The sequence below is a fragment of the Ailuropoda melanoleuca genome, chromosome 9, assembly GCF_002007445.2.
Source record: "Ailuropoda melanoleuca isolate Jingjing chromosome 9, ASM200744v2, whole genome shotgun sequence".
NCBI lineage: Eukaryota > Metazoa > Chordata > Mammalia > Carnivora > Ursidae > Ailuropoda > Ailuropoda melanoleuca.
This window is the reverse complement of record NC_048226.1, coordinates 93,150,635-93,177,723: the sequence shown is the minus strand read 5'-3', so window position 1 is coordinate 93,177,723 and position 27,089 is coordinate 93,150,635. Positions and strand designations below refer to the sequence as shown.

Sequence of the window (27,089 nt, the reverse complement as noted above, 5' to 3'; positions counted from 1 at the left end):
TGGGTGGTTTGTCCTGTAGAGTTTCCCAGAGTTTGATAATGGTGATTGCATGTCTCTGGTGTCATTTAGCATGTGCTTGCTGCAATCTATTCTTGACATACTTTTGTTCCTTCCTCATGGCTTTTTCATAGTAAAGAACAAAAGGAATGCATTCCCTTTGTAGAAAACTAGGGAAAAGCATAAAAAAGAAAATGTAAAAGGCCATAATGCCACCAACTAGAGATAGCCACTTCCATCACTTTAGCTGTTTCTTCCAGATCACTGTATCCTGCTTATTTTCATTTAACGCACCATGAGCATTTCCCCATATCATTAAAAAGTCTTCAGTAACATTTTATAAGCCATGTCATTTTGTACTAATGGTAATTTCCCTCCTTCCCTCAAGTCTCCCCCACTGAGGAGTTTGTGTGTTTTAAACAGTTGTCTCAGCAGTTGCCCCAAAGGAGGACCCACTGTTGAAGAGAAAGCAGTGGATATTTGTATCTGTCATTATCTGCACAGGTGTTGATAGACTCCTAGAAGTAGAATTACCAGGTCAAAAGCCAGGTCTTTTCATAAATTTCTGAAACACTTGTCGTGTTGCCACAACCCCCCAGGAAGGTGGTCTGTGTCATGTTACACTCCTAGCCCCGTGCAGTCTGTGAAATAGCTTTTCTCCGCACACAGACAGCTTTGAGTGAGGCCTTGACCTGAAAGTTTCTCTGAAGGAAAACAGTGGGCCTTGGGTGTGCTGTTGCCCTCATGTGTGTGTCGTGTGCCAATGTCATTGGTCATGTGAGTTGAGTGAAGAGAAATAGCAAGTGTGGGTGTTCTCAAGCTGTCTGCTTAGCGGAGTGGACAGCTGAGAGCCATTGTCCTCTCGGTGTCGTGGGGAAGTGGGCAGCTCCGCCTTACTGGCCCACCAGCTCCTTCGCAGTGACTTCTTGGCCCTGTATGGCCCCTCTGCCGAGATTCCTGCTAACCAGGGAAATAAGTTTGTGGGTTCAGAAATACAGAAATAGCATTCACTGTGGAAAGGGGCATGAGTAGAGGACCAGACATGGAATCCGGCTCGTGACCAGGCTGTTACCTAGCCACAGAGAGCTCCTCTCCTTGCTCCCTGGCTGCTTCCACAGTTTTTCTTCCCTTTATTAAGTCCGGGGACCGTTTCTCCAGCTGAGAGACTTTTTTGGGTTAGTAAGTATCTTTTGCAGACCCAAGTACTGCCACAGCCTTCATACCTGGGTGTGAGTTAGCTGGATTGTTTTCTCCCTAATGGTTGGCTGAGAAGTAGGGAGGGGGAGGGTGCTCCTCCAGAGGTGAGGTGAGCCTGCGGGGGCTTTGGGGTTAGGGCTTTGGGGGCAGCCTGGGGGAAGGAGGCTCTGGAGCAGAAGGTGCCAGAAGCACTTCAACTTGTCTTTTCTGAGAGTTGGCACAGAAATTTTTAGAAGCCGGGTTGTATTTCACGTTTCTCCTTGAGATGGCCCTTGGCTAGGGAGCCCCATGACTTTGTCGTGTGACTTTGTTGCATTGTAGGTTTGTAAGGAGGTTTTCCTGGGCAAACCTGGAAACTCAGTCGTGACTGTTTTTCTGGGGTGGTGTTTTTTCAGTTCCAGACGTTTCAGAGAGGCCTGTTCTTAAGTCTGAAATTGCCTCAGAATGTGTCAGGTCTCTGCTTCCCTGGCAAGTCCAAGAAGCGGCTTTCTAGATTATTTTTCTCAGAGGGATTTCAGCATAGAGTGGACTTCTTTAAGTCAGGGTCTACTCTGATAGAATGTGCTGGGTTCCCTGTTAAGTACTTTACATGTGATATCTTATAAAATCCTCAGAGCATCGGGAAAGTAAACAGTACTAACTTCACTTTTTCAGGTGAGAAAATTGAGCCTAGAGAGAGTGACTTGACCTGGTTTTACATTCAGTGGGGGAAGCTGGAGTTTGTGTTTCTGAGGCCCAGGGTCTTTGCATGATTGGTACCATCCCTGCCCATTTGGTACCCTTCTTCATCCCCCCGGCCCTTTAAGACTTCTTACTTCCTCTTAGGGTCCCACCCCATCGTGATTGCCCTGCCTGAGGACCTGTATCTTCCTTACCAAAGTCTGCTTTTAGGTAATTCCCCTGGAAGAAAACGTCCCTGATGATTCACCTAAAGACATTAATGTGATAAGGCAGGATAGCAGCTCTCCCCTCCCAGAGCTTTCCGTGCTTCTCACAGCGCATGACGCCCTGACCCAGCAGCATGGTGGGCTTCCAGGCATTGGGGGCGGGGGCTCCTGGGAGGTAGTTCTCGGTGTTGAGCATGGGCATCCCCTCACAGCTGACGGTGTCGCTGGCTATCTCTCCCCATATGTCAGTCCAGTGAACCATTAGAAGCAGTGTCAAGTGAAAGACACGGCATAATTTAATATTTGCCTCAGCCTTAGGAGGTGGGTTCTCAGGTTCCTGTTCTACAGATGGTGGAAACAGAGACTCGGAGAGGTGCCAAGTTCTCGACTGCTCTGCTCACACTTCTTACCTAGGATCTCACACTGCTGCTTGGTCAAGTCCGCTTCTGGTGCTAGACGCTGTAGGCACTTCACCCATGCTTCCTCTCGCAAGCATGAGTAATGGACGGGAGCCTGACATTGTGACACTTGAATCATATATCCATTTTGGGGAGCAGCGTGGCCTTCTTGGTGCCGTGAGCCTAGCCAGGCATGCTGTGGGTGGTGGGCGTGCTTTCCTCTGGAGCTGTCAGTTGAGAGCTTAGTATCGATTTCACTTCCTGGCGTTAACACATCGTGTCACTAGATCACTTGACTTAGTGACTTAGCTTAATCTGTTAGCACCCCCCACAGCCATGTGGCATTACTAAATCATACTAAATACTGGTTTTTTAAAAAAAACCCAAAGCAAAAAAACCCCACTCTGGAACAGCCCCCTTCCAAAATAACCAAACTTAGTATTTCACATAAAGCCTTCTGGAAAATTTCAGCATTCATTGTGGTGTTTGGGCCATGTTAAGCTTTCAGGAGACATTGTAATATTATAGTAGCCACAATTTATTAAGCTTCTCTTTGGAGCCTAGATAAGATTCGTGAATGCCCCGACTGCACCTGTGGTATGTGGGAGAGCTAATTTTCAAACCAGTCCTGTTGGACCCACAGCCTATTCTAAGGAAAGTAGGTCTGGAATTGGAAACATTTTAATTCATTTTTAAAAAATATGTGTACATTTTATGCATTGAGTACAAGAGTATGAATACCAAAAATATCAGTTATCAGATATTTAATTTTTGCTTGTGCCCTTTTTCCTGGAAACATTATAGTATGAAGGAAGAGAGAGATTTGCTCCATACCCAGCATAAATTGTTACCCAGAGTGAGTTAATTTGTGTTTATTTCTGAAGCAGTCGTGTTCTCTTCCTGAGGGCCTAACCTCGCCTGACTCTTGTAGGCTAAGTTGCTAAGTTAGTTTGTCTTCTGCCTCTCAGGGAAGACGGGGTGGCTTTTCATTTCCTGGAAAGTTCCCCCTTTGCCTTGCAGCCACCCATTTTTTTCTCACGACTACGTGATGATTGGAAAATAGTCCATTGTTTGGGGTCACTCCCATCTCCCGCTTTCTTCATGTAGAGTCCACTACGTTGAGATGCTGGTTCCAAGCCTGTGGAATTACTGATGAGGACAGGACTTTGTTGTATCCGTTTGTGAGTTTCCAAAGCCGAGGTCAATAGAATGAGCCCCGTTTGAATGAATGCACACCCACACGCACATGCGGACCTTGAAGATTTTAGGGCAAGGTGAACCTGACTGTATGTGGAAGAATTGAGGATAAGGAGAGTCTGGGAGAATTATTATCTGTAGGACTGCCCAGGAGGGGAGCTGGGAGGAATTTCAAGACTTGTAGGAGTTCAGGGGAATCGTTGTAATGTGGGCATTTTAGAGCCAGAAGTAGTAGCCTTAGAAATCATGGTAGTCAGCCACCTCATTTTTCCAATCATTAAGATTTCTTGTCAGCCACTCCCCACTTCAGGGCACAGAACCAGATAGGTCTCTTTAAATTAGTGCTTTTATTGATTTAAACACTTACTGATTATCGTGTTGCATTTTGTTTTAAGCAATTGATTTTGTTTCGTGTTTGGACCCTGAGAAGGTTTTGTCAGGAAGGAAAAACAATTTTTAAAATTCTAGACATCAGTCAGCTACAACGCCGTTTACCAGTGGGAGAGGATTGCCCCACGCGGACCTTGTGGTAGCCCCGCTTCCCAGGTCTGCTCCTCCCTCCTCCCCACTTCCCATTTTTGGTAGTTATGTCTCCTCTGGCCCCCTTGCTCTACTCAAGATCACGTGTAAATTTGCTGGCTCTAAAAACTTGCTCTCGACAGAGACCTAAATTGTCTGTCCACATCTTTTCCACAGCACAGTCCTTTAACAGCTGAACAGATGCCCAGATCTTCTGTGTGTACAGCACCTTACAGTTTACAAAGAATTTCTGTGTGTGTTATTTTCCTTTGTGAGGTACCAGTGAAGAAACAGTAGCTCAGAGAAAGTAACTTGCTTAAAAGCTCACAGAGCGTGAGTGCTGGTTAAATAATGGCTCCTGGTGAGGTGAGTCGAGTGCTTCTGGCTTTTGCCTTGACAAAGACCATATTTTTCCTTTAAAAGCCTCCCTGATGAAAAGATACTCTGTCTGTGTTTGTTAAGCTTACCTCGAACTCCTTGATCTTCATTTCCCACTCTGTCCTCAGATGGGGAAATTAGTGCTCCTTAGTACTTGGCTCTTTTGTCCCCTGCCCCTACCCTGAGAGTTTGATTGTCAGGCCAGCAGCCCCAGTTCTGGACCAGGCACCCCGCAGTAGGAGCCCAGCAACAGCTGTCCTGGGGGAGATTGTCAAGGAGGTCTGTGGTCTGTTGGAGCTGCGGGCTGGAACAGTGCCACACAGGTGGGCATGACCTACTAAAGTCACTGGAGGAGGTGCAGAATGTTTGCTGGGGGGCTGTGGGGAAAAAGGCATATGGGAATCATTGGGATAATGTTCTTAGAGGAGGAACCCCCCTCTTTATTTGTTGGACGCACATCTTTGTTGCTCCTGCTGGCTGTTCTTTGTTGGACCTTTGGTACAGAGTACTTGATTTGAGCAGCTAATTTTTATTAAGTGCTTGCTGTGTCACATACTCTTCTAACTTAACTGCATCTGCTTGTTTAAACCTCACAGCCACCATAAGAGGTAGGTACCATTCCATGTGTGCCACTGCCACTTACTAACTGCTGTTTTGGGCAAGATGCTTAATGTCTCTGTGCCCGAGGCACCTGCTGCCAGCATCACCTGTGAACGTGTGCTTTCTTAGCTGTAGTATGTGTACTGTCCTATTGCATGGGGCTGTTGTGAGGGGGGAGTGAGCAGATGCAAGTGAAAGATCGTGAGCTGCTTGATGGCCTGATCCCCCACTGCCTCAGCACGTGACCCAGGACAAGCCACCTCACCTCTCTGCGCCTATCAGATGGGCATGGTAGGTTTTGCAAGGGCGGTTGGGAGGCTGGGCCGAGATCTGGCTGCTGGGCACCATATGCACTGCATTGGCACATCCTAACGGCTCAGTGTAAATGGTAGCTGTAAACTCAGGCTATCCCCATGGGGAAGCTGTCCTCATCCTTTTATGTGTAGATTAGATCATAGGCTCAAGGGGATCCTGTTAGCCAGGCTGGCCAGCCCTTTTATGTTCTAACTTAGGACAGAATGTTTTGGTGAAAGGGGAGTTTTCAGGTTGGAAGCAGAGGAAAGATAAAAGGTTATTATAAAAAACAGTTAATACAGGAAAAGAGGTGTTATAGAAGCTCCTTGAGAAGCTGTGGGTAAAGTTCTGCCAGCCTTTAGGACTTTAATTTTCATGGGATGGAAGGAAACTTCCCACCTACCAACTTTATACACACCCAGCTTTTATCCACCCCCCCCCACTTTTTTTTTAAAGTAATCTCTGCACCCAATGTGGGGCTCGAACTCAGGACCTCCCGAGATCAAGAGTCACATGCTGTACCAACTGAGGCAGCCAGGTGCCCCCAGCTTTTATTTCTTGATAGGACTCTAGTTCTGTCTTAGTTCAAGCTGCTAAAAGTACTTTGGACTGGGGAGCTTACAAACAACAGATATCTGTTTCTCTTCGTTCTGGAGTCTGGAAGTCCAAGGTCAGGATGCCAGTATGGTTGGTCTCTGGTGTGGGCCCTCTTCTGGCTTTGTTGTAGCCTCACATGGAAGGGACAGGGAATTTCTATGAGGTCCCTTCTATGTGGCACTAATCCCATTCATGAGGGCTCCATCCTCATGACATAATTATGTCCCAAAGGCCTCACCTTCTAACGCCATCACAGTGGGAGGTAGAGTTTCAACATATGAATTTGGGGCAGGGGGGCGGGGTGAAGGTGGGATGCAAACTTTCAGTCCATTGCAATAACATTTTGGGGGGGTTCTCTTAATTTTCATGGACATGTTAGGATTTGATTATGTGGGGAGGACTAGCATTGCTTAATTAGCACTCAGAATTTATAATAGAGTTTCTCTTTGAATTGTATTCATTTTTGTTACGTGGTGGAGACTTATTTCTAAAAAAAAGTGGCATGTTGCATTTTCACTGAAGGGAATCAGGGGCAAGTGGTTGGTGGCACAGGAAATGAACCCAACTTCCAGTTAATATAGGAGTTATACCAATTGGTATTTCTTTTTTATTTAATTTTATCTTTTTTATTTTAGTAGGCTCCACACCCAGTGTGGAGCCCAACATGGGGCTTGAACTCATGACCCTGAGATCAAGACTTGAGCTGAAATGAGAGTTGGATGTTGAACTGACTGAGTCACCCAGGCACTGCCCCACCTCATTGATATTTGTATAATCTGTTTGCAGCATGCACCATTCGTTTGGAGTTAATATGATCGCTGTCATAATTAGATGCCAAATCAGACTTTAAAAATGTAATTTAGCTTGGAAAACACATGATCATCTTGTAACATATTTTGGAATCCGTTTTGTCCTTTTACTGGCCTGTGCCATTATTTCCTGTTGACTGGCCAGGCCTTTCCTTATTTGCTGATGCAAGTTCTGGAGGGAGTTTGACTGCTGAGCTATTTGTCATTGCCCCTATTATAAAGGTTCTCCAAGTATGGTCTTGGGGTCTGTGGTGATCTCGAGGCCTTTTCAGGGACTCTGTGGGGTCAAAACAATAACAATACTAAGGCATTATTTATTTGCCTTTTTCACTTTTATTCTGTCAGAAATGTATAGTAGAATTTTCTAAAGACCACATGGTGTGTGACAGTGTCACCTTTGACAGTTAAATGTGTGTTTTTGTGTTTGGAATATTTTCTGTTTTAATTTGTACTACAGCCAGTATCAATAGATACAACCTACTTTAAAAGAGTACCAAACATCTTTGGGATCTTTTAATTTTTTAAGAATGTAAAGGGGTCCTAAGACCCAAAATTTTGAGAACCATTTCTCTATTGGACAAGCCATCTCAGGGTTCACCGGCCAGCCAGTGAAGGAGCTTCCCATGAAGCAGGTGTCTGCCCTGGTCTCAGGTGCCCTCCCGGGGTATAGAGCATTGAGGCTGTTTCTCCCAGCAGGGGGACGCTGGGCATGGCAGTCACCCTGACTTAGGTGTCCTATATAGACCACCAAGCCTGTTTTCTTTTCTTTATACCAGGGGTCCTTTTATTTCTGTAGATGCAGTAGACAAGATTCAGCTTGTCTTCCTTGAGGCACAGTATCTTTTTTGTGATACATGTAATTTCAATTAACACATAAAGAATTTGAAAACAAAAGGACTAGGGTGTAGTGGAGTTGGATCCCTTCTGGCAGCTGTTTTGCTAAGATTGTCTTCAGAATGAAAATAAATTAGCAATTGTGGAGTTAGTGATTTTCTTCAGAAATTCAGTGATACATCCATGAAATGAAACGTTGGACATTGCAGTTTTTCTGATGATTTTCATTATAGAACTTCAGAATTCTTCCATTGTGTGACTCTGTCATGGTCTGCATGGTAGAATTTCAGTGGCACCAACTGCTCTTCCAGACCCTCTTCCCTTTTTTTCCTCCTTCCTCTCAGTGGTTTGCTGTGAGATCATCCCTTCCCCTGTTTTTTTTTTTCTTTTTCTTGTGTGAAATTCTTCTTTCTTTTGACACATTAGATGTGTAGACCATAGAGCAGTGCTAAGTGTCAGCCTCCATCTGATAAGAAGAAAGAATGGTTCGGGATCTCTACAAAGCCCCTTCTGTGTACGACAGCTGATGATCCTTCTTGGTGAAGCCTTGGATACTCAACCCCGTGCCCTAGGCACCCAGCACCTCCATTTTTTGTTGCTGATTCACAGGCCCATCTTTGTCCAGACAATAACTAGATTAAGTCTACAGAATAACCATGTCTTACTGATTTTTTGTTTACACTGGTTACTCATTGCTGCCTTTTTTTTTTTTAAGATTTATTTATTTGAGAGAGGAAAAGAGAGAGTGCACATGAGGGGGGAGGGGCAGAGGGAGAGGGAATCTTAAGCAGACTCCACGCTGAGCTCAGAGCCTGACTCAGGCCTTAATCCCCTGAACCCAAGATCACTACCTGAGCCAAAACCAAGAGTTGGTTGCTTAACTGACTGCACCACCCAGGCACCCCACTCACTGCCTTTTTAAAGACCATGTATGGCTCATTATATATTTGTTGAATAAATAGATCAGTCATTCAGTGGCCTATTTCTCCATGTGGGGTCAGCCTGAGACCATGGGAGCCCCCTTAGAGTAAGATATTTATCAGCAGCTGGGGCCTCAGGGAAAGAGACTGCTGGTACCGGGACTCTACCTTCCCACTCTTGTTCCAGGCAATTCTGCTCTGGCCCCAAACTTGCATGCTTCACTCAGCCAAACAAGGGCCTTGCAGGTGGTGAGCCCACCCTTATTGGAAAAGGCAGTTCAGTGATGTATGTTGTTAATCTGATATGCCCCGTGGAGCTCTGATCATTTTACCCTGAGAAATTATCGGTATGTTCCTCCCAATTACACTTAGAACACCTCTCAAGGAGAATACCAGGATATGTTTTTCTCCATCTAGTGACTGTACAAGTGTATTTTAGCGCTCCATTTACATGTGTTGTGTGCCCCGAGCACTGGTCTGGTTGGCATACCATTGTTTTGGGGTTAGTTCCTAGCAGTTTGAGCAGGGTGCCCGTTGCAATGTGTGTCTTCGTTTCTGTTCACCTGAGTTCCTTACCTCAGGGTCTCCCAGCGCAGCATGGGTCATACAGACAAATGGACCACAACACAGATCCAGAATGAATGAATGTGTTGGCCTGCATCCAGCATTCAGCTTTTTCTTATTAGCACATTGATGGTAGGAAGTTGACCTGATTGGACACCTCGGGGAGACCTTGACCCTGAGGAGAAGAGCTGGGACATAAGGAGAGGTGTGTGTAGTGGCTCTTGTTTCTGGATGATTCAAGTAGGAAGGGCACAGAAGGATATTTTTGCATTAATGTAGTTCTTTCCCACTTTTGAGGGTCAGTTCAGGCTCTCTCTGTCTCTTTCTGTCTCCTTCCTTTTATTATTCCTTCCTTTCTGATCCTGGCTGCACTGTGTGTAGTTGTCATTGTTAACTGATAAGTAGAATCTAGGGCCTGTGCAGACTCCGATAGCTTTAGTGTAAGTAATAAAGCTGGACCTTAAACACTTCTCCTGACCCTCAAGCTTTGTTCTCTTTCCGTTACCCAGGACTGAAAGCCAGGAGGGAGAGCAGACCACTGTGGTGCCCTCCTCCCAGGGCAGGGAGCTCCTTCTCATGTGTGGGGAATGCTCTGACCACTGAGTCATTTCCCCGCAGCAGGCCTTATGAGTTAAGTTTGGTGCCTTGTGTTTAGTTGCTGGTGGCTTCTATGTGGCTGATTTTTCTGGAAGAGTATAACTGGTTTTGTTTATATGTTTGTTCTTTAAGGACTAGTGATTTCTTATTAGAAGCATTATGGACTTTTCTTGCTCTGGTGCCAAATTGTGAACTGATGAACAGATAGGGTGTTCATTTTGTGTTTGCACTGGCTGTTAAAAAAAAAACCCATCATCTCTGGTAATGTTTTTCAAGCTTCCCACAGAGCATTTGTCAAGCCCCTTGCAGTAAGAGGGAAGCTCTCCCGTTGCACTCCATTTATTGCATTAGTAATTTTAGTTGAGTGCTATTTAATTATTGATGCTTTATTGAAGGCCGGTTTGGCCAACAGAAGTAAGCAGCCTGACTGGGAAGAGATCCTTTTGTCCCCGTTGCCAGGCCACAACCTTCGGCGCGCTGTTACTTGCAAGCTCAGCAGCTGCTCTAAGTGCCTGGTCTAAGTTCAGTCCCTGCTGAAGTTCTCCGGCTGCTTTCTTATGGGGAGACGTGAGGAGACTTTGCCTCTAACTGGAGCCGTTTGATGGAGAAATAGTTCCTCTTAAATGTTCTCTTGTGGTTTCATTTGGGGTTTAACATCATTCCAGCTGAGTAATGTCTGGTTTGGGTGTAGAGTAAAATTTCCCTTTCTGGCTCTGCAGCATCTTTTACTGAGGATGCAAGTAGGTACTTTTTGTTTTTGTTTTTTTTTCCTAAAAGATTTTATTTATTTAGAGAGAGAAAGAGAGCGAGCAGGGGGAGGGGCAGAGAGGAGGGAGAGAGTGAAAATCTTAAGCAGATTCTGTGCCGAGCACAGAGCTTGACATGGGGCTCAGTCTCACGACCCTGAGATCATGAGCCGAAATCAAGAGCCGAATGTGTAACCAACTGAGACCCCCGGGCGCCCTGCAAATAGGTACTTTTTGGTTTGATAACTAATATCACAATGATGACTGTCAGAAAGTTGTTCCCCCTTGGCTGGCTTTACCATGCTCTGCACAGATCACGAGAGGATTGCAGGTTTCCTGAATCCTTCTGTTGCATCACATGACAGATGCTGACCTCATCCATCCTGCCTCACTCTTTGTTATTTCTCGTAAATACCAAATCTGGTGCACAGGAGACAGTCCTCACAGATTGGTCGCTTTAGTTTGTCTTGTTTTTATTCCGCTTGCTTTAAGTGTGTCTCCGAGACATAGGCCGGTGTTTCTCAGACTTTAACGTGCACACAAGTCACCTGGGGGTTTTGTTCGAATGCTTCTTATTTAGTAGGTTTGGAGGACCGAATATTCTGCATTCCTAGCAGGCCGCCAAGTGCTGCTGCTGGTCGCAGACCACGCTGTGGGTAGCAAGGATGGGGACCGTTGATCCTCATGTGTGTGCATGCATGCTGACACGCAGATTAACATGCAGGCCGCTGCATCTGTGAAGTGTGAGGCAGGACTCACTGCCTTGGAGTGCTTGGTCATTCCATTCTTTCAACACACGTTTATCTTGGGTCATGCGAGTGGGAGGCATGATTGTTTTCAGAGAGCTGCTTCTGAGGCTTCTTTTTGTGGTATTTTGATGGCAGGCATTCCGTGTCTGGTGGGCAGTGATTGCATGGCGTGTGGAGTCGAGCAGTTTCCATTGCATGTGTCTTGTCCCCATTCTGGGCCTCCAGTTCCCGTATATGTGTTGGAAATCTCATTTCCCAGTGGTCATGCTTCGTAATCATTGAAGTGCCTGGAGTTCACACTTACTTTTAACATCCTGAAAACTTAACTGCAAGTCATGGCTGAGACTGGCTGGCCAGCACCATAAAAGAATTAAGTTTCCCTCACAGTCTTACTAACCTCTTGTTTGGCCTCATACTTGTGAATAGTTATTCCTGGTGTGTTCACAGGGCTTTCTCATGAGCTGGGGTTCCCAGCTGACCTCTGATGTCTCTCCCTGGCCAGCGAGCCCCGGGACTGACCAGTGGGGTGGAGAACATACCCCCAGCTGGAGGGGCCAGTGCAGCCTCATCCCTGTGAGAGGCCCAGTTGGGCCCAGAATCCACTTCCCAGCCCTTTCTGTATCCTTTTCCACTTGGGTGGGTATATACTCTCCAGACACTTCGACTTCCGGCTTTGGATCACAAGATCTCCCTGTGCCCTGTACACGAATAGGACAATTCCTGTCGTTTGCTCTGCCAGTTGTAAGTAGAAGTAAGTGTGGCCAGTCATGGTTTGAATCTGATGGACCTGGGTTTGGGTCCTGACAGTGTGGCTCTCTGTTCGTCAGTTTGCTATACCTCTCTATGCCTTCGTTTCTTTGGGCCTTAGTTTCTCTATCTGTAAAATAGGGCTTTTCCGTAGACCTTATTGTGTGGTAGAATGGATGGGATAGGATGAAATGAATTAATTGTATAAATGCCTGATGGATGATCTGCATCATGACAGGTGTCTGATGAACGGTCCTTCTGGTGGTGATGAAGATGGTCACTTTCTCCAAAGGAAAAGGAAGGGAAGCAGCCTGAGATCCCTGTGTGGGACAGATAATGCTCACAGTAGGGGAGGAAGCAGTGGGCAGGAAGTAGGCTTTAGTTCTCTGGACCCCATTCACTCTGAGAGGAGGAGGGAATCAATCAGTCATCCCTATGCTTCTTGTGTCCACGACAGAGCAGTGACAAAGAGACTTTTGGGAGTGAGAGTGAGCACAGGAAGGTAGTGAAGGAAGGGAGAGAGGCCTGATATTTTGAAAGGGAAGTGTGAACATCTGATAAATGCTTGGATAATCTGAAGGGAAGATTTATTACTGACAGAGGTACTTTGTCAGTAAGGTGGTTGCAACTAATCATGTTGCTATTTTGTATCAGTAAATGGAGAGCTGTTGATATTTGAGAGAGATGCCCAGTTTTCCGGAGTCTGAAAAGGGATTTTTGTTGATGCGGTAGTATGAAAAGTACTCTGTGATGTGCTATGGGGCTGCCAAGAGTGTGAAAGGAACGGGCAGTCACTACACACATGACATATAATAGATCTTTCATTCATTCTGTGTTTTGTTTGCTCTGAATTGTTAAATAAAAGTTTATTTTGGTCACATGCCACAGCTAGAAGTAATTTTTATGCTATCAGAGTGGTTTGCAGTATGGCATGAAGTTCTATTCAAATTTGGTGACTCGTGCTCTAGTTTAAAAGTAAAACACAGACCACATAAGTTGTTTCCTGAACTCTGACTCTGAGTGGAGTGCAGGCAGAACCTTGGGGAGGCTGGGGTTTGTAAATGAATGAAGAGCTAGAGCTCTGTGACAGCATTTCATCACAGGCGTGACTTTTTCCATTACCCAAGAAGTGTGTTTGATACACCCTGTTTCTGTTACCTGGAAATGAAGGTGTAATTCTTTACACATGGTCCTCGGTAGCTTTCCGCCTTCATGGGATAATGTCCCTCTGCTCTCCTTTTTGGCTGCCCTGAGGGAGCCAAAGCAACTTGCAAGCGTCTTGCTGTTTCACATCTCCTTGCCTTCTCCCTACCAGCTGAGCACCGGCTCCTCTTTCTGGACTGAACTCAGTTGTCACCATCTAGAAGAGACCTTGCCTAACTGCTGTTCTCCGTTCCTTGCCCTTGTGCACATGAGACCCTCCCACCCGCGCTGCCTCACAGGCCCGCTCGTAGCCGTGTAACGCCTCTGGTCACAGCTTCTTTGGGACAGCGCCATGCCCGTTACATAGTGGTCCCTCCAGAAGTATTGCCAAATGAATAAACACATCCAGTAGTCTGTGACAGTGTCATTTTATCAGTATGAACAGTGAAAATGTTAATCTTTTGTTACTGTAACCATTGGATATAAACTTTTCTGCTTCAGGTTGGGAAATGCCCTGCTGTCACTGTTTCTCTTTTTTATAGCCATGCCTATTTGTGACAGAAATAAAGAAGAATGTGAAAGCCACCTCTAATCCCATCATCTAAATATGATCAAAGTGAATATTTTGTTGTATAACTCTTCGGAGAATTACCTTTTAGGTAATCCAGTTGGCTTGGATTGGGAAGAGTACTTAGGAGGTGAGGGTGGGCAGGAGGATAAAATGGCTGCGTAAGTGTCGTTTCATTTCCCCTTGAGGTTTGAGAGCCAGTTGGCCAAACAGAGCAAGACATGGCTTGGCCTCCAACCAAAAGTTGAGCATGAAAGATTGAACCATTTTGTACGAGAATCTTTGTGAATGTTGTTATTGCTGGTTCTTTCTGTAATATGAATACATTTTTTTTTGATAATTCATCACTTTATTATGTTCCCTTTTTAAAAAACATTTCTCTTTAACCTCTACAGATTTCTTAGATCTTTTTATAAAAATATTTTCTAAAGTATTTGTTATAAAAATGAAATGAAAATCGTGTCTGCCATGCTGTGTGCAACTTCAAGTTATGGACGGTCGTTGGCATGTTCGTGGGCTTCTCATTCCAGGTGGGGAGATGAACAAAGATCACCCTTTCATTTGAAAGAAAGTAAATTAGGGTGGGATTAACTAGGGAAACAGGCTCTTTATTCTACTTTCAGCCATTTAGAAGGAAAAAAAAACAGTTTTTTAATAAGAAGAAGTTCTTTTTGCATTCTGGAATACTTCCAAACACATTGCTATTGATGTTGAATTCCATTTTGGCTTTGGAATTACCAAGTTTTTCAAGTGTTGGAGCGAAATTACTTGTTCTTTGTGTTATTTTTTATGTGGCAGTGTACAAGTAACAATACCGTAAACTAAATTACCATCCCACAGTTACAGAAACTAGCATGAAAGTGGGTATTTAATTTGAAACGGGATTGAACATTCAAAAAGTGCAGGTGGTATGGATGGGTTTTCGGACAAACTCGGGTTTCCTTTCTCAGCAGAGGACAAGAGAGCTAGCGTGTTTCATTATGCCTGCTGCCAATGGTGATGGGGGTGTAGACAGACCTGCGGGGGTCAAGCTTACAGTGTCTTCAGTTAGAAGTACCATAACCGTGTAGAGCAGAAGCAGGATGGCTCACACAAAGCTCTGACAAATCAGGTTGTTTTATCAAAGTTGAACAAAAATTTTCAGGTTTTGGTTCTGAAATTTTTACTCTGTGACCCAAATGAAATAAACAGAGAAGGCTCAAAGAGAGCCTTTTACTCTTGGATTTGAAATAGTAGGCATAACAATATCTTCTGTTCTCTGTCTAAACCCTGTGATTCATTGTATCTTATCACACTGCCTGGAATTAGTGGTCCTGAGAAAGCAAACCTAGACCTTGGGGCCACAGAAATCTCCAGGGACCCACTCTGTGGTTCTCCACCTCCCAGCCTCAGTCTCTCTCTTTCTGGCTGTTGTGGATTCTAATCAGTCTTCCCACTTGTTGTGCATAATACGTGTGTGTGTGCGCGCGTGCATCCTAGGTACATCATGTATTGGATTGTGGGTGTGTATGTTTTTAGAATGCTTTGCTTATACTTAATATTGTTAATAATAATGATAGATGCACCATCTTGAGAGTTTGGTATCTCTTGACGAGGTACCAGCTGCTCGGCTAAACTGTTTGTATGTTTATCTCGTACTTTCCTCACCCATAATATCTGATGTGGGTGAGCATGCTATTATGTTCTTACAAGTTTAGTTTTTACAGACTGAATCTCCGAAATTAGTAACCATTCCCTCTAATAAAGGCAGGAAGTAAGGTTGGATCTCCTGTCTGCCAGGTCTGCACAGCCTGTGGGCTTAATGGCTGTGTTTGCAAGCCTGATTCCCTAACACCTCAATGTAAGTTGTTGTCAAGGGGTTCCTGGCAAGTTGAGTATGGGGAGTCATTGGTGGGCTTGGAATGCTAACTAACTGTGTGACTCTGTTTTGCTTACCATCTGGGCTCGTTTGCCTCTGCTGCTGCTGAGAAGGGTGAAGTGTACCGACCGCGTGGACACAGTAAGGGATGCTCAGAGCCAGTGTTCTTTGGTCTCCACAGGCTGCCTCCCTGGAATCCTTGCTCTGGGTTTGGCACTTCATCACGGCTCAAGAGGGATGGGTCTGAGAGCAAGATGACATTGCAATGTCAACTGACCTTCTAGGATGTGGCCCAGGGGACGATAGGGGCCTTTCTTGCCCTTTTCTTTCAGAGTAGCCACAGCCCTCATCTCTTCCTTAACTAAAACATCCCTCCCCCTCTCCTTAACACTGGAACCCACCACACTTAAACTGCGGATTCAATGCCAGTGAATGTGTGCCTTCTAGGTTCTAGGCCCTTTGTATTTCTGTCTGTTCTTTACATCTATCTACTGGGAAGTTGTCTCACCCTGATTTTGCAGCCAGGAAAAGTGGGCATTGGCAAGACTTGTATGGCCAAGGTCACAGCTTTAAAAAAAAAAAAAAAAAAAAAAAAAAAAAAAAAAAAAAAAAAAAAANAAAGAACAAACCAGAAGCAGGTTTTGAACCCCGATCTTTCTATTGCCAAAGCTCATTTTTGGCACATATACCAAGCTACTGCTAAGGGAAAAGTGAAGGTCAAAGTGGAAGTAGGTTTGTGGTACCTTCAGGAGCAGCCCCACAGGACTGTAGAATATTGGATTCATCATGTTCTCCATGGCTTCATGTCTAATTTGCAATTTTGGGTACTTTTTTTAGGCTCAAAATGGATGTATATAAAGACAGGCAGAATTCCCAGAAGATGACAAAAAATAAACCATGGATTTATTTGATAGAGCCCTATACTCTCCCCCTCGCAGATATATAGATAGATATAGATATAGATATAGATATAGATATAGATATAGATATAGATATAGATATACACACACACACACACACACACACACACACATTTAATGTGGGAATGGAAACAGTGATCCATCATAAAGCTTACCCACGGGACAGATTCCTTTTGGCAATATAAATATTAAATGCTCAGGAAGGCCTCACATCACACACACTAAGTTCATTTCAGTTTGATTCTGACATCGTTTGAGCACCTCCTGTGTGCCTGGTCTGTGCTAGATGCTGAGGAGAAGGTGACGGAATGAATTAGGTGTGATGTCTGCTCCATCGGTGTTCGCAGGTGAATGAGGACCGGGGGAGGGTGCAGAGTGAACAGTGCTACAGCCTCGAGTGTGCTCAGTGTTGTGATGGTGTGATTGCTCTGAGAGTACGAGTGAAGCCACAGCTAGTTCCTCTTGGAGGGATATTGGAATGTTCTCTCTGACTTACACCATGAAGGATAGATGAGTAGAACATTCCAGATGGAGGGTACCTTTGAGCCAGGGCCCAAGGTGGGAAAGTACATGGTGGAACGGAGACTTCCATTATTAGAGGGGCGGTAGGGGTCAGCATCCCCTTGGCAGTGGTGCTGGCTTTATTTCATGCCTATTCAGTTTGATTTGATGAGGCAATCAATCTCTCTCTCTCTGTTTCTCTCTCTCTGTCTTTCTCTGTTAAATGCCTTTTATGTTTTATGTTTTGTTGGGATATGTGTGGGAGAGATTCATTTCCAGCTGGGTCCAGCTGCAATGAAAATGTCCTATTTGACAAATTGTGGAATTAGATTACAGCCATCTCTCCCTGAAAGCTAGGGCACTAGCTGTAACATCAGACATCCCTCCCTTTGGGGGCAGGACAGGAGGGAAGTGGTGATTTAGGGCGGCTGGATGTGTTGACTTGGAAATTATTTGAAAAAATAGGGCTGTGTTGCTCCAGTTGATTAATCAGTACGACTCCTCACTAAGCCGTGGAGGTTTCCTCCAAGGAGAACTTCAGGATGGCGTGGTCTGAAGCCACCCCAGTGGAGAAGTATAGCATTATCATAGATGGGTCAGAAAGAATTATTGAAAGAATTAACACACCTGTGTGACTTTATTTCATCCCTGTTTCAGAGCTTCTCTTTTTTTTTTTAAATGGAAAGGACTCAACTTTTTAAGGTTTGGAAACACCTGGAGTTTTTAGTTAGCTACACATTCGGTGTGAGGCAGTGACATATTTGCTGGGGATGGTCTGCAGGCAGCAGATCAATGTCACCGTGGAATTAGAGCAAGTTGTGTGGCCATCCACCACGTAGACAGTGGCTACGTCTGTAAGAGGAGGATGATGACAGATTTAGACCCGCTGCCCTCAGAGAGCCTCTTACACGGTAGCCCCTCGGAAGTGGAGTGAATCAGTCCGGGTCCTGGATCCTTGCTCTGCACTTGGCGGTGTGGCAGCCATGCGAGTTTGCACAGTCATAAGTGAATGGAGCCAAGCCCACACTGCAGAGCTCTGTAGTGTCCTCCACAATGGAAGTTCCCAGCCACGTCTGCCCCACAGCTGGCTGCAGTGGTGAGGGAGGAGTGACAGAGACCAGCATCATAACAGAGCAGGACATTGTTTTGTAGACGTGGCCTAAGAAGCTATTGTTGTCTGCCAGACAAGAAGCAGTGACGGTGGGTGTCAGACATGTCAGCCTCCAGACTGTTGGGGAGCTCACATGCCCCACGTACTGAGTTCAGTGTGAGGAAGAGGCACCACCATCGGGCTCTGAACTGAAATGAGTTGTCTCAGCAGCAAGGCCTCAAGAGGACGATTTAAGCAGATGCCATATTCCAACTGTGAGAGATCTGGCCAAGGAAAGTTTTGGCCTGGATTTCCAGTTAGTCTAGAGGCTTTGCCTCTTCCAGATGTAAGAATCTTTACTGAGCCATAACTGATTAATTTGGTTTTTACAGCATCTTGCCTCACTGCTCATCTCCCTCTCGGAAATAGCTTGGTGCAGCATTGTGTGGTCAGGGTGTTGTTTGTGCCCAGGACCTACCACAGAAGGCAGATGCTTAGCACTTTTTACCTGGCTAAATTACATATAGTTCTTTTTCCTTACTGACTCTGAAAATTAACTCAGGTCTGTTGCAACAAAATTAAGTCACCTGTGCTTTCACTACTTTGAAACTGGACCACCACGTTGTATGGCACTGTGGCAAAGAGCACACAGGTTTTGTTCTGCTTAACCCTGGTCTTGAATGTCTGCTGGACCGCTCGTGCCAGTTGTGTGAACTCAGTCAGGGTCCTTTCTGTTTCCCTGTGGCGTGGTCAGTTCCTTCTCTGCAGTAGTACCAGACTCCGAGAAACATCGTGACAGTGGATGGGAAATGCACGCGCCGTGAAGTGCTCAGTGAATGTTCCCCAGCCACAGTAGTAGTAGAACTGGAAGAAGAAGCAGTCGTAGATAGTAAACCAAGAGAGAGAGTTTGCAAAGTGGGATCCTGTTAAATAATCTGTCTTACCACCTGCCATTTCCCCATAACATTACCTGGAGCATTCCTCTACACTGTTCTTCTCCGAAACCTTCATTTTTATAACAGCTTTATTGCTGTGTAATTCACATACCGTACTCCATCCATTTAAAGTGTACAGAGCAGGAGTTTTTAGTATACTCACAGAGTTGTATAATTTTAGAACATTTTTTATCACCCCCCCAAAAGCCCTGTACCCATGAGCATCACTTCCCATTTTCTTCCAATCCCCACCCAGACTCTATTCTAGGCTACTTCTTATCTCTATGGATTTGGTTATTCTGGACATTTCCAGACTCCTTTTCCTGGCTGCATAGTATTGTGTTATGTGGACGTACCTTAATTTAGCAACCATTCTGTTGCTGTTGGATTTCTCAGTTACTTCTTTGCTACAGGGAATGTTCCTTTGGGGCCCCTTTCACCATGCCAGTAGAGTCACCTGGTAGCATGAACTCTAGAACTGTTTAGAGCTGCATGCCGGCGCTGTGAGATGCTCCTGGAGCCACCGAGGGAGACCAGGCCCGAGCCCCACTGCCACACCGTGCTGAGGTCCCGCCGTGGCTCTTCAGGGGAAGTAGCAGCAGTCTGCGAGGGAAGAGAGAGGGAACATGTGACTTCTTGAGCCACAGGTGTCGCCAACACTTAAATAGTCTCCAGCCCAAGGGCAAGTCCCGGTGGAACCAGAGTGCTGGGAGAATTATTTATTACATCTGTGCAGAGAGAACGCCACTCTCTTGCTTCTGGGGGCATCTGTCCGCTTGTTACCGGGCTGCAAAGGCCAGGATGGGGCAGTAGGCACAATAGTGTCATGTGCCCGCCAGTAATAAGCTGAAGTTCAGGTGACTCGGGAAAGGAAGAGATCTTGTAGAAATAGGCCACTCTTCATCTCTGAATCTCTTCTGAGGAATTTTTTTCAAGGCCCAGGGCTAGGGAACGTGCTGTGGAGAGATGCATGAAGTTCATGCTTTGCCTTTAAATGTCAGGATTATCATAGGAGAGAGAATCTGTTTCTGCACATTGCCGTCTGGCTATCCTAATGTGTTCAGGTTTAGAACATATACATTCATTTGTTATTTGGGGCATTTACTCTTCGTGGCCTCCAAATGTTAATTCAGTTTGATTAGCGGTGAGTAGGCAGTTCAACCCTCTTTTGGGGGAGATGGAAATGAAAGTTCTTGCAGCAAGAGCTCAGTGATGTTGTGCTAACTTTCACATACGTCAGTCTGTTCATGGTTTGTATCGAAACCTGTATTTTATTTGGGGCGGAAAGTTGCTTGAGGGATTTTAGCTTCTTTGTACTTAAATTGGGGATCCTAGTGCAGTGTTGACTGTTCCATAAAATTAAAGAATGGAGTAGAAAAGTATGGACCTTACAAGCAACTGAATTCTCAGGCTTGGCAAGCAGTAGTCCTGATAGTAGGCCTTCAAAGCAAACTTGATTGCATGTTCTGTCATCATTAGTAGGTTGGGGCTTTTCTCTTTCCTCAGCCCCCAGTAGCAAAGGATGCGCTCTGGTCGGTCGGCAGTGAGGTTCTGCGTTAGTGTCACATGTCACCACCTCCGGAAGCCTTCTCTGATTTCCCACAGTGCTCCACCACGTAGAAATAGTGGTGGTGCTTAAGGGTATATGCTGTGGAGTCAAGATCTAGGTTCCTGTCCGAGCTCAGCCGTGCAGGTTACTTTAATCGTGTCCATTTCATCATTTGTGAGTTGGGGATAATGGTAGTACTTCCCTGAAAGTGGTGTTGTGAAGATGGAGGGAGAAGATCCCACGTCAGCTGCCCATCGTGGGCCGCCTTCCGGCGTGGGTGGCGCTCATGAGCGGCCATGGCCACTGCTGCTGACTCTATGATTCCGAGGCACTTAAATCTCCCTGAGCCTCAGTTTTGTCACGTACTGTATGAGGACGAAAATATCTGTCTCAGCAGCAGTTTTGTAAAGAGTGGGTGAGACAATGCTGGAAAAGAATTAGTGTCGCTCCCAACTTGTGTAGGGCACGTAACCTATCAGTGCTTATGACACTTCATTCTGCTTTATGTTCTGTAACCGTGTAGTTATTTATGTATCAGCCCCCTTGGAGAAACTGTAAGCAGAGACTGCGCTTTCCGTCTTTGCCCAGAATGCCTTGCTCCACACAGTAGCTCGTCTCCCACTGGTCATTCAGACAGGTGCGTGTGACCTTGTGGAGCACATAGTTGAGGAACATGCTCATACGGAGAGCAAGATGTGGTCAGTGGTACAGATGTTTTTCTCTTAACAAGGATGCTTGAGGTGTGGTTACCCAAATTCACACAAGGTATGTGCAGAGCAGCGCATTTACTGTGCGCTATTTGAAGTTGGCCTTACTGCTGGAAATCTGTAGTACCTGAGCCAGTGTTTAGACATTCTATTTGCTTTTGGAATACTTTGAAAGAAAAGAGTTCTCCGATATGTCAGATTCCCCTCCCAGTTAAAATTTGGTCCCAAGAAAGAGCTAAATGTAAACTTGTCCGGGTTTTCAGGAAAGGAAGGATTGCAAGCCTACACGTTAATTTCAACTGCTGCTGTTCTCCCCCATCTTCCTGCCCACCCCAGCATACCAGTGGAATTCTGGGCCCTACGTTAATGGAAAAGTCTAGGTTGGGGAAAGACACCCTCACCTCTGGAAGGGCTGTGTGCAGGGCTCTCGGAGGTGGCAGCTGGGCTGGGCTGTTGGAGGTTTGTGGTCTCAGCATCAGCCTGTGTTTGATGGGTTCCCTCACCTTTACTTTGCAGAGTCGGCTGTCTAGATACCTCTCCGACGTCTTGCACTGGATGCCCATGTTCTGCTACCCCTAGCTAAGGAAGCAACTTGCCACCAGCCTGGGGCGTTTGCTTTTCAAAGCAGTGCTTTAGCAATACAGTGGTTACATGTGGGCCTTGTGAATGTTTGTTACAAGAATCATAAGCAGCTGGATACAACAGGTGAAGTTCTAAGTTCCACTGAAATTTCATAGCCCTGTTCATCTATCCATAAAATCAGAGGCTTGTATTTTAACTGATGTTATGAATTATGCTTCCTACATTGATGTAGGGTTAAATAGAACACAGTTAATTCTTCTTGAATCCCTCTGAGTCATCCAGGGCATGTCCAGTCAGCTCCTGGTTATCTGATGGCCTTGCCCCATCCAAGCAATTCCCCAAGGCAGTTCATCCTCCTATTCCTCTGTTTGTTCTTCTGTAGAACAAAGGGATCAGACTTTGAAGCCTTTTCGCTAGAGCTTTTTTTTCTTTTAAGATTTTATTTATTTGAAAGAGAGAACGAGCATAAGCACGGTTAGGAGATGGGTCAGAGGGAGAGAGAGAAGCAGGCTCCCCGCTGAGCAGGGAACCTGATGCAGGGCTCGATCCTTGCACCCTGGGATCATGACCTGAGCCAAAGGCAGACGCTTTACAGGCTGAGCCACCCAGGCTCCCCTTCACTGGAGCTTTTAAAGAATTTCATTTCTGCCTCCAGTTGGTTATGGGATTCAGCCTTTTAACCCCTAACTGCTCCCAGGACAGACGTATATCTCTCAGCCACTCCCAGATCCACTGTTTGTTTGATCCTTGGTGCTTACTTTCTCATCTCATTCTGGAAAAAGAGAAGCCAGCCTAGTATTTCTGTAAGCACGGGAAAAGTTAACAGCCTCCTAAGTGGGATGGAGTGAGGATCCTTGCTGGACCAGGAGGGCCCCACCCAAACCAGCCAGATCTTCCTGATAGATGCTCCCAGCCCTTTACAGAAAGTGGGGTTCTGCTGATTGGTGGTTTGACCCTGAGGGTTTAGTTAGTTGGCATTTAACAGAAGGGGCCGGGCAGGAGGGAGATGGCCCCTGGAGGTCTGAAAAGTGTGGATTTGTAAGGAAATCATAGGCATCTCTGGGAGCCGGGGTCGAGAAGGGAGAAGCTCTCCTGTATCCACTCTTCTGTGTTTCTGGGTCTTTATTCAGATAAGTTGTTTTGTGCCTGTTACTCTATGAGGCTTGGGATATAACGATGGGAGCATGCACTCAAGGACCTCACAGGCTTCAGGGGACATAGCTCCTGTTGACATCTGTGGAGCACCCAGCATTGTGCGAGGTGCTTCACGTACACATGTCTGCGTGACTCTCATACCGTGTGGTGAGTGGTTCATAGTGGTGTCTGCAAAAGGTTATGGGAATGTAGAGGAGGAGGGAAGCATTCTGGCTGGAGTTGGGGGATAGGGGCACGTGCAGAGCAGAGGGAAGGAAGAGGGGTGGAACATGGCTTTTTAATGTGGTGGGGATCTCATCTCTGCCACAAATGGAATTGGAATGGTGTTCACTTTCTCACCCAGCAGTACAGGGACTAACAAGTAGAAACCTGTGCCTTAGAAGACGTGTATTTGTCTGGAGGAGCCCGGACAATTTAATACTGCCTCTTCCCATGTCTCTTGCTGTTGGTTATAGCATCTAAAGGCTTGCTTGTTTGTAGGAAAGTGAACTGGGAAAGGATGTTCCCTCTTGCTTCTCTGTGCCAGTGTGTAAAAACACCAGGAGTTCCTACTCCTTTTTCTCAACACACATCCCTAAATAAGCGTCCATAGTGTCCTCCCCATGCTTCAGTTTGCTGCGGGGTTGGGAGGTGTGGTCTCCAGCACGTGGTGCTGAGCCCCAAGTCTGGCTTCTACCTTACCCTCAGGCAGAGTAGCTGCTTCTCCGTGCTTGAAGGGCCTCAGGCTCTCCTCCATCTCTGGGCATCGTTGTCATTAGTGACAGGGACTCTGTCCTTTGTACAGGATACTCTGTGTTGCCCGTTTGCCTCTTGGTCTTTCTCATGCAGTTTGATCCCACAAATGTTGATGGTGTCCCGAAGCCTGGGAGGAGGCGGCCCCGTGCATGTGCCGTAAGAGAGCCCCACCCGTGCGCTGCCTTCCTTAGGAAGCTTTCTGTCTCCCTGGCCTGAAAGTGACCTTTCCCCACTTCTCTGCAACACAGGGCTTTGTATCTCTTTTGTCCTTATCACATCCTACCCCTCATTAGTTATTTATGTGTTCATCTTGTCTCTCCTACCAGATTGTAAACTCACCTTGGCAAGGACTATGTGTTCTATGCATTCTTCACAATCCCTAGCATGAGGATTTGCCGTAATCACTCAGTAAATATTTGTTGAACTGCATCCAAATAGCATTATTTATTTTGTGCTGAGTCCTCATCAGAGCACAACAGAAATTGTTTTTAGAATGGTCAATAATATTTACTTTCCCTTATCCAGTTCCTTGCTCCTTGGTTCTTTATTTAGTGAGTTATTTAAAATATGTATCCCATCTGCATCTTGAAGAATATGGAAGCCTAAAGATGAGGATACAAGGTAAAATGAGGCAGCTTGGGATAAAATCAATATAACACTTCTGTAGGGAACTGCAGGGACTCAGAATGAATTCAGCAGTTTATAGTAACTCCATCATTTATTTGCATCTAAGACAGAGAAGGAATCATGGTTAGTTACAGCATTTTTGTTTTTTACCACAGATGGCATGAAATTCATCTGCAAGGAGCCTTCTCGTTGGAACTAGAGTATGGATTTTTCTCTCTCGGGTCCTCATGCAGTCTGTCACAGAGCGTACTTAACCTGGTCAGCCTTCCTTCCCATGTTGTTGCACTGAAATTGTTTTTCTTGTGTGTGTTTTGCTCACTGCCTCTCCTGTCCTCCCCACACCTCATTCTTCTCGACAAGAAATTCTAGAGATTAGGAACTGTGTTGGCAGTAGCATCCTCAATGCAATATTTATGATTTGCTCTCCCAGCTCAGGACTCTTCGCTGAACGTTTTCAAAGCAAGTTCAGTTCGATTAGGAAAACAAGTCTGTAAGATTCAGAGTTAGCTTCTCTCTTCTCACCTTCTCTTAGGGGCCAGGCACTTGCACCTACATTGTTTTACTTTATCATAGAAAATTCTAGCAGGGATTTTTCTGATTGTTATGAACCTTGCATCTCCCACTAGGGAATGAGTTCTCCGGGGGTTGGTGTGGTGCACTGGGACGGGAGGAGTGCTGTTACAGGACAGACGTGGTGTGCCTGCTGGGAGCATCAGTGTTCCTCAGAGGTGAGCGCGGGGCGGGGGAGATGGGTGAACTTAGGTTAAATGACCAGCAATCAACATATGTTTAAACAATCATAAATCGAAGTAAATAAAAATATGGGGGAAATAACAGGAGAAAGCAAAATATACATGAGTATTGGTGCTCAAACAGATTTTATGAGGATCGTGTACTTAGAGTGAGTGCTTGAAGATGCACCGTCTGACTTCTGAGGGGTACTTTGTGGAAGAGTTGGAGAGAGACCCCAATTGAGTGGGGCCATCTGTCTTCTTGTAGACATGGAAACAGGTCCCAGAGTTTACATCCCTGTTGCCTGAGGTGGGACTTGAACTCCCAATTCATTGGTTACCCTGTTGCCTGTTTCTCCTTGCCCTTCAGAAGCTTGGGCACTGGACCAGATGCCTGTGTGGGAGCTCGGGCGGTTGTATGCAGCTGAACTTGAAAGTTGTGCTCACAGAGGTGGCAAAGTGAGGCTGTGGAGAGGGTTGTAAATGCCAGACCTGCCTCTTTGCAGTCACTTGTCTCTGCAGCCACTGGGACTATACTATACCCCACTATATTCTCCGCATTTTTGCAGGAAATGGACTACCTTCTGGAAGATTTAATTAGCTGCTCTTCTAAGACAAAAATGGCTTAACATGCTCAAGATCAAATTTATGTCTTGCAATCACAGAATTTAAAAATTGATACGCTCTTTAAGTCTTTTAGGCCAACATCTTGGTTTTATATGGGATGGGACAAGAAAGTTTCCTTAAACTTCTGGTTCTCTCTGTTTGGAGCCTGTTACTTGTTTACTTGTTTTGCTGCCTTTACCTGAATGCAGATTAGGTGTATTGCTCTCGCTGGGAAGTGAACTAGGGCAGGGGTGTTGATGTCTGCATAGGCCCGATCGATGTCTCTGGCTAGATAGTTTTACTCTTCTCCACAGATAAATTCCACTTTCAGAGTGGCCTGCTAGAGACTAGGAGAAGCTATGAGTTTTCTCCACTGATTTATTAGCTGACCCTGAAAGGAAAGATATTGTCCCTGGGAATGTGGAAAGCTTAGAACTAGGTTGATTATAATTTTCTTTTGAACTCTTCCTGCCTCCTACAGCTTTGGTCGTCTCAGTGTCTAAATTCTAATCGAGGTATGAGGACTGACTCTATTGCTTGTGATCACAGATCTAGAAGCAGGTGACATATGCCCTTGGGTATTCCATTTTGGCAATGAAACCAGACTGCTTGGTAGGAATGATAAATTTGGTTTCTTCATTAAAATATGTTGACTTTTCTGACTATAAAAGTAATATGTCCTTATAAAAATATGGAAAATACAGAAAAATATATCTTTTTAATTGTATACCGCAATTTTGAGAATTCTAATTGTGTTAACTGGACAGAAATACATTAAAGTTTACTTTTCTATGTATTATATAGTAATAGTTGAGATTATATATAACACATGTAAATAATTATTGTATGAAGTAGCTATTGTGCCATCTTGTAAATACAGCCTTATGTTCTGCTTTTTCTTCATTTACAAAGTTTTTTCCTCCTTAAAAATGTTACCTTCTGTTTTAGTGGCTGCATGATACTCCATTTTATAGATTTACCTACTTTATTATTCATATTCCTGTCACTGATGTTGGTTTTTCCATTCTTTTACTATTTTAGTACACACCTTGCTCTGGTCATCATTCTGATGGCTCCTTTAGGAAAGGATTTCAGTTGCTTGGTTGAAGGCTTTTTTGGCACATTGCCACACGCTTCCCAGAAATGTTACATCAATTGATGTTCCCGCCTGTGGGGTGTGAGCGCATCCCCAGGCCAGGGAAGTCCTGGCTCCCCATTCTTAGGGTGCACACATTTCCTCCATTCTGGACTGCCTGGGTGTCTCCTCACCCCTGCATTGAGCATACGGCAGTTCAGGGCCCGGGACAAGTCCCCATCCCCCTGAGAGCAGGCTCCTTCCTCCCTATTTACTG

At 45.4% G+C, this 27,089-nt stretch overlaps 1 protein-coding gene across 8 annotated transcripts in view; it reads left to right on the top strand.

Moving 5' to 3' along the window:
• ASAP1 (ArfGAP with SH3 domain, ankyrin repeat and PH domain 1) overlaps positions 1-27,089 on the top strand; it is a 335,958-nt gene that overhangs the window by 76,573 nt on the left and 232,296 nt on the right. Inside the window, exon 4 of one of the 8 annotated variants that reach the window (XM_034668622.1) lies at positions 25,027-25,128. The exons of the other annotated variants lie outside the window; for them this stretch is intronic. Coding sequence (XP_034524513.1) covers positions 25,027-25,128 — 102 coding nt within the window. The remainder of the gene's footprint in view (positions 1-25,026; positions 25,129-27,089) is intronic. 8 annotated transcript variants of the gene reach the window in all.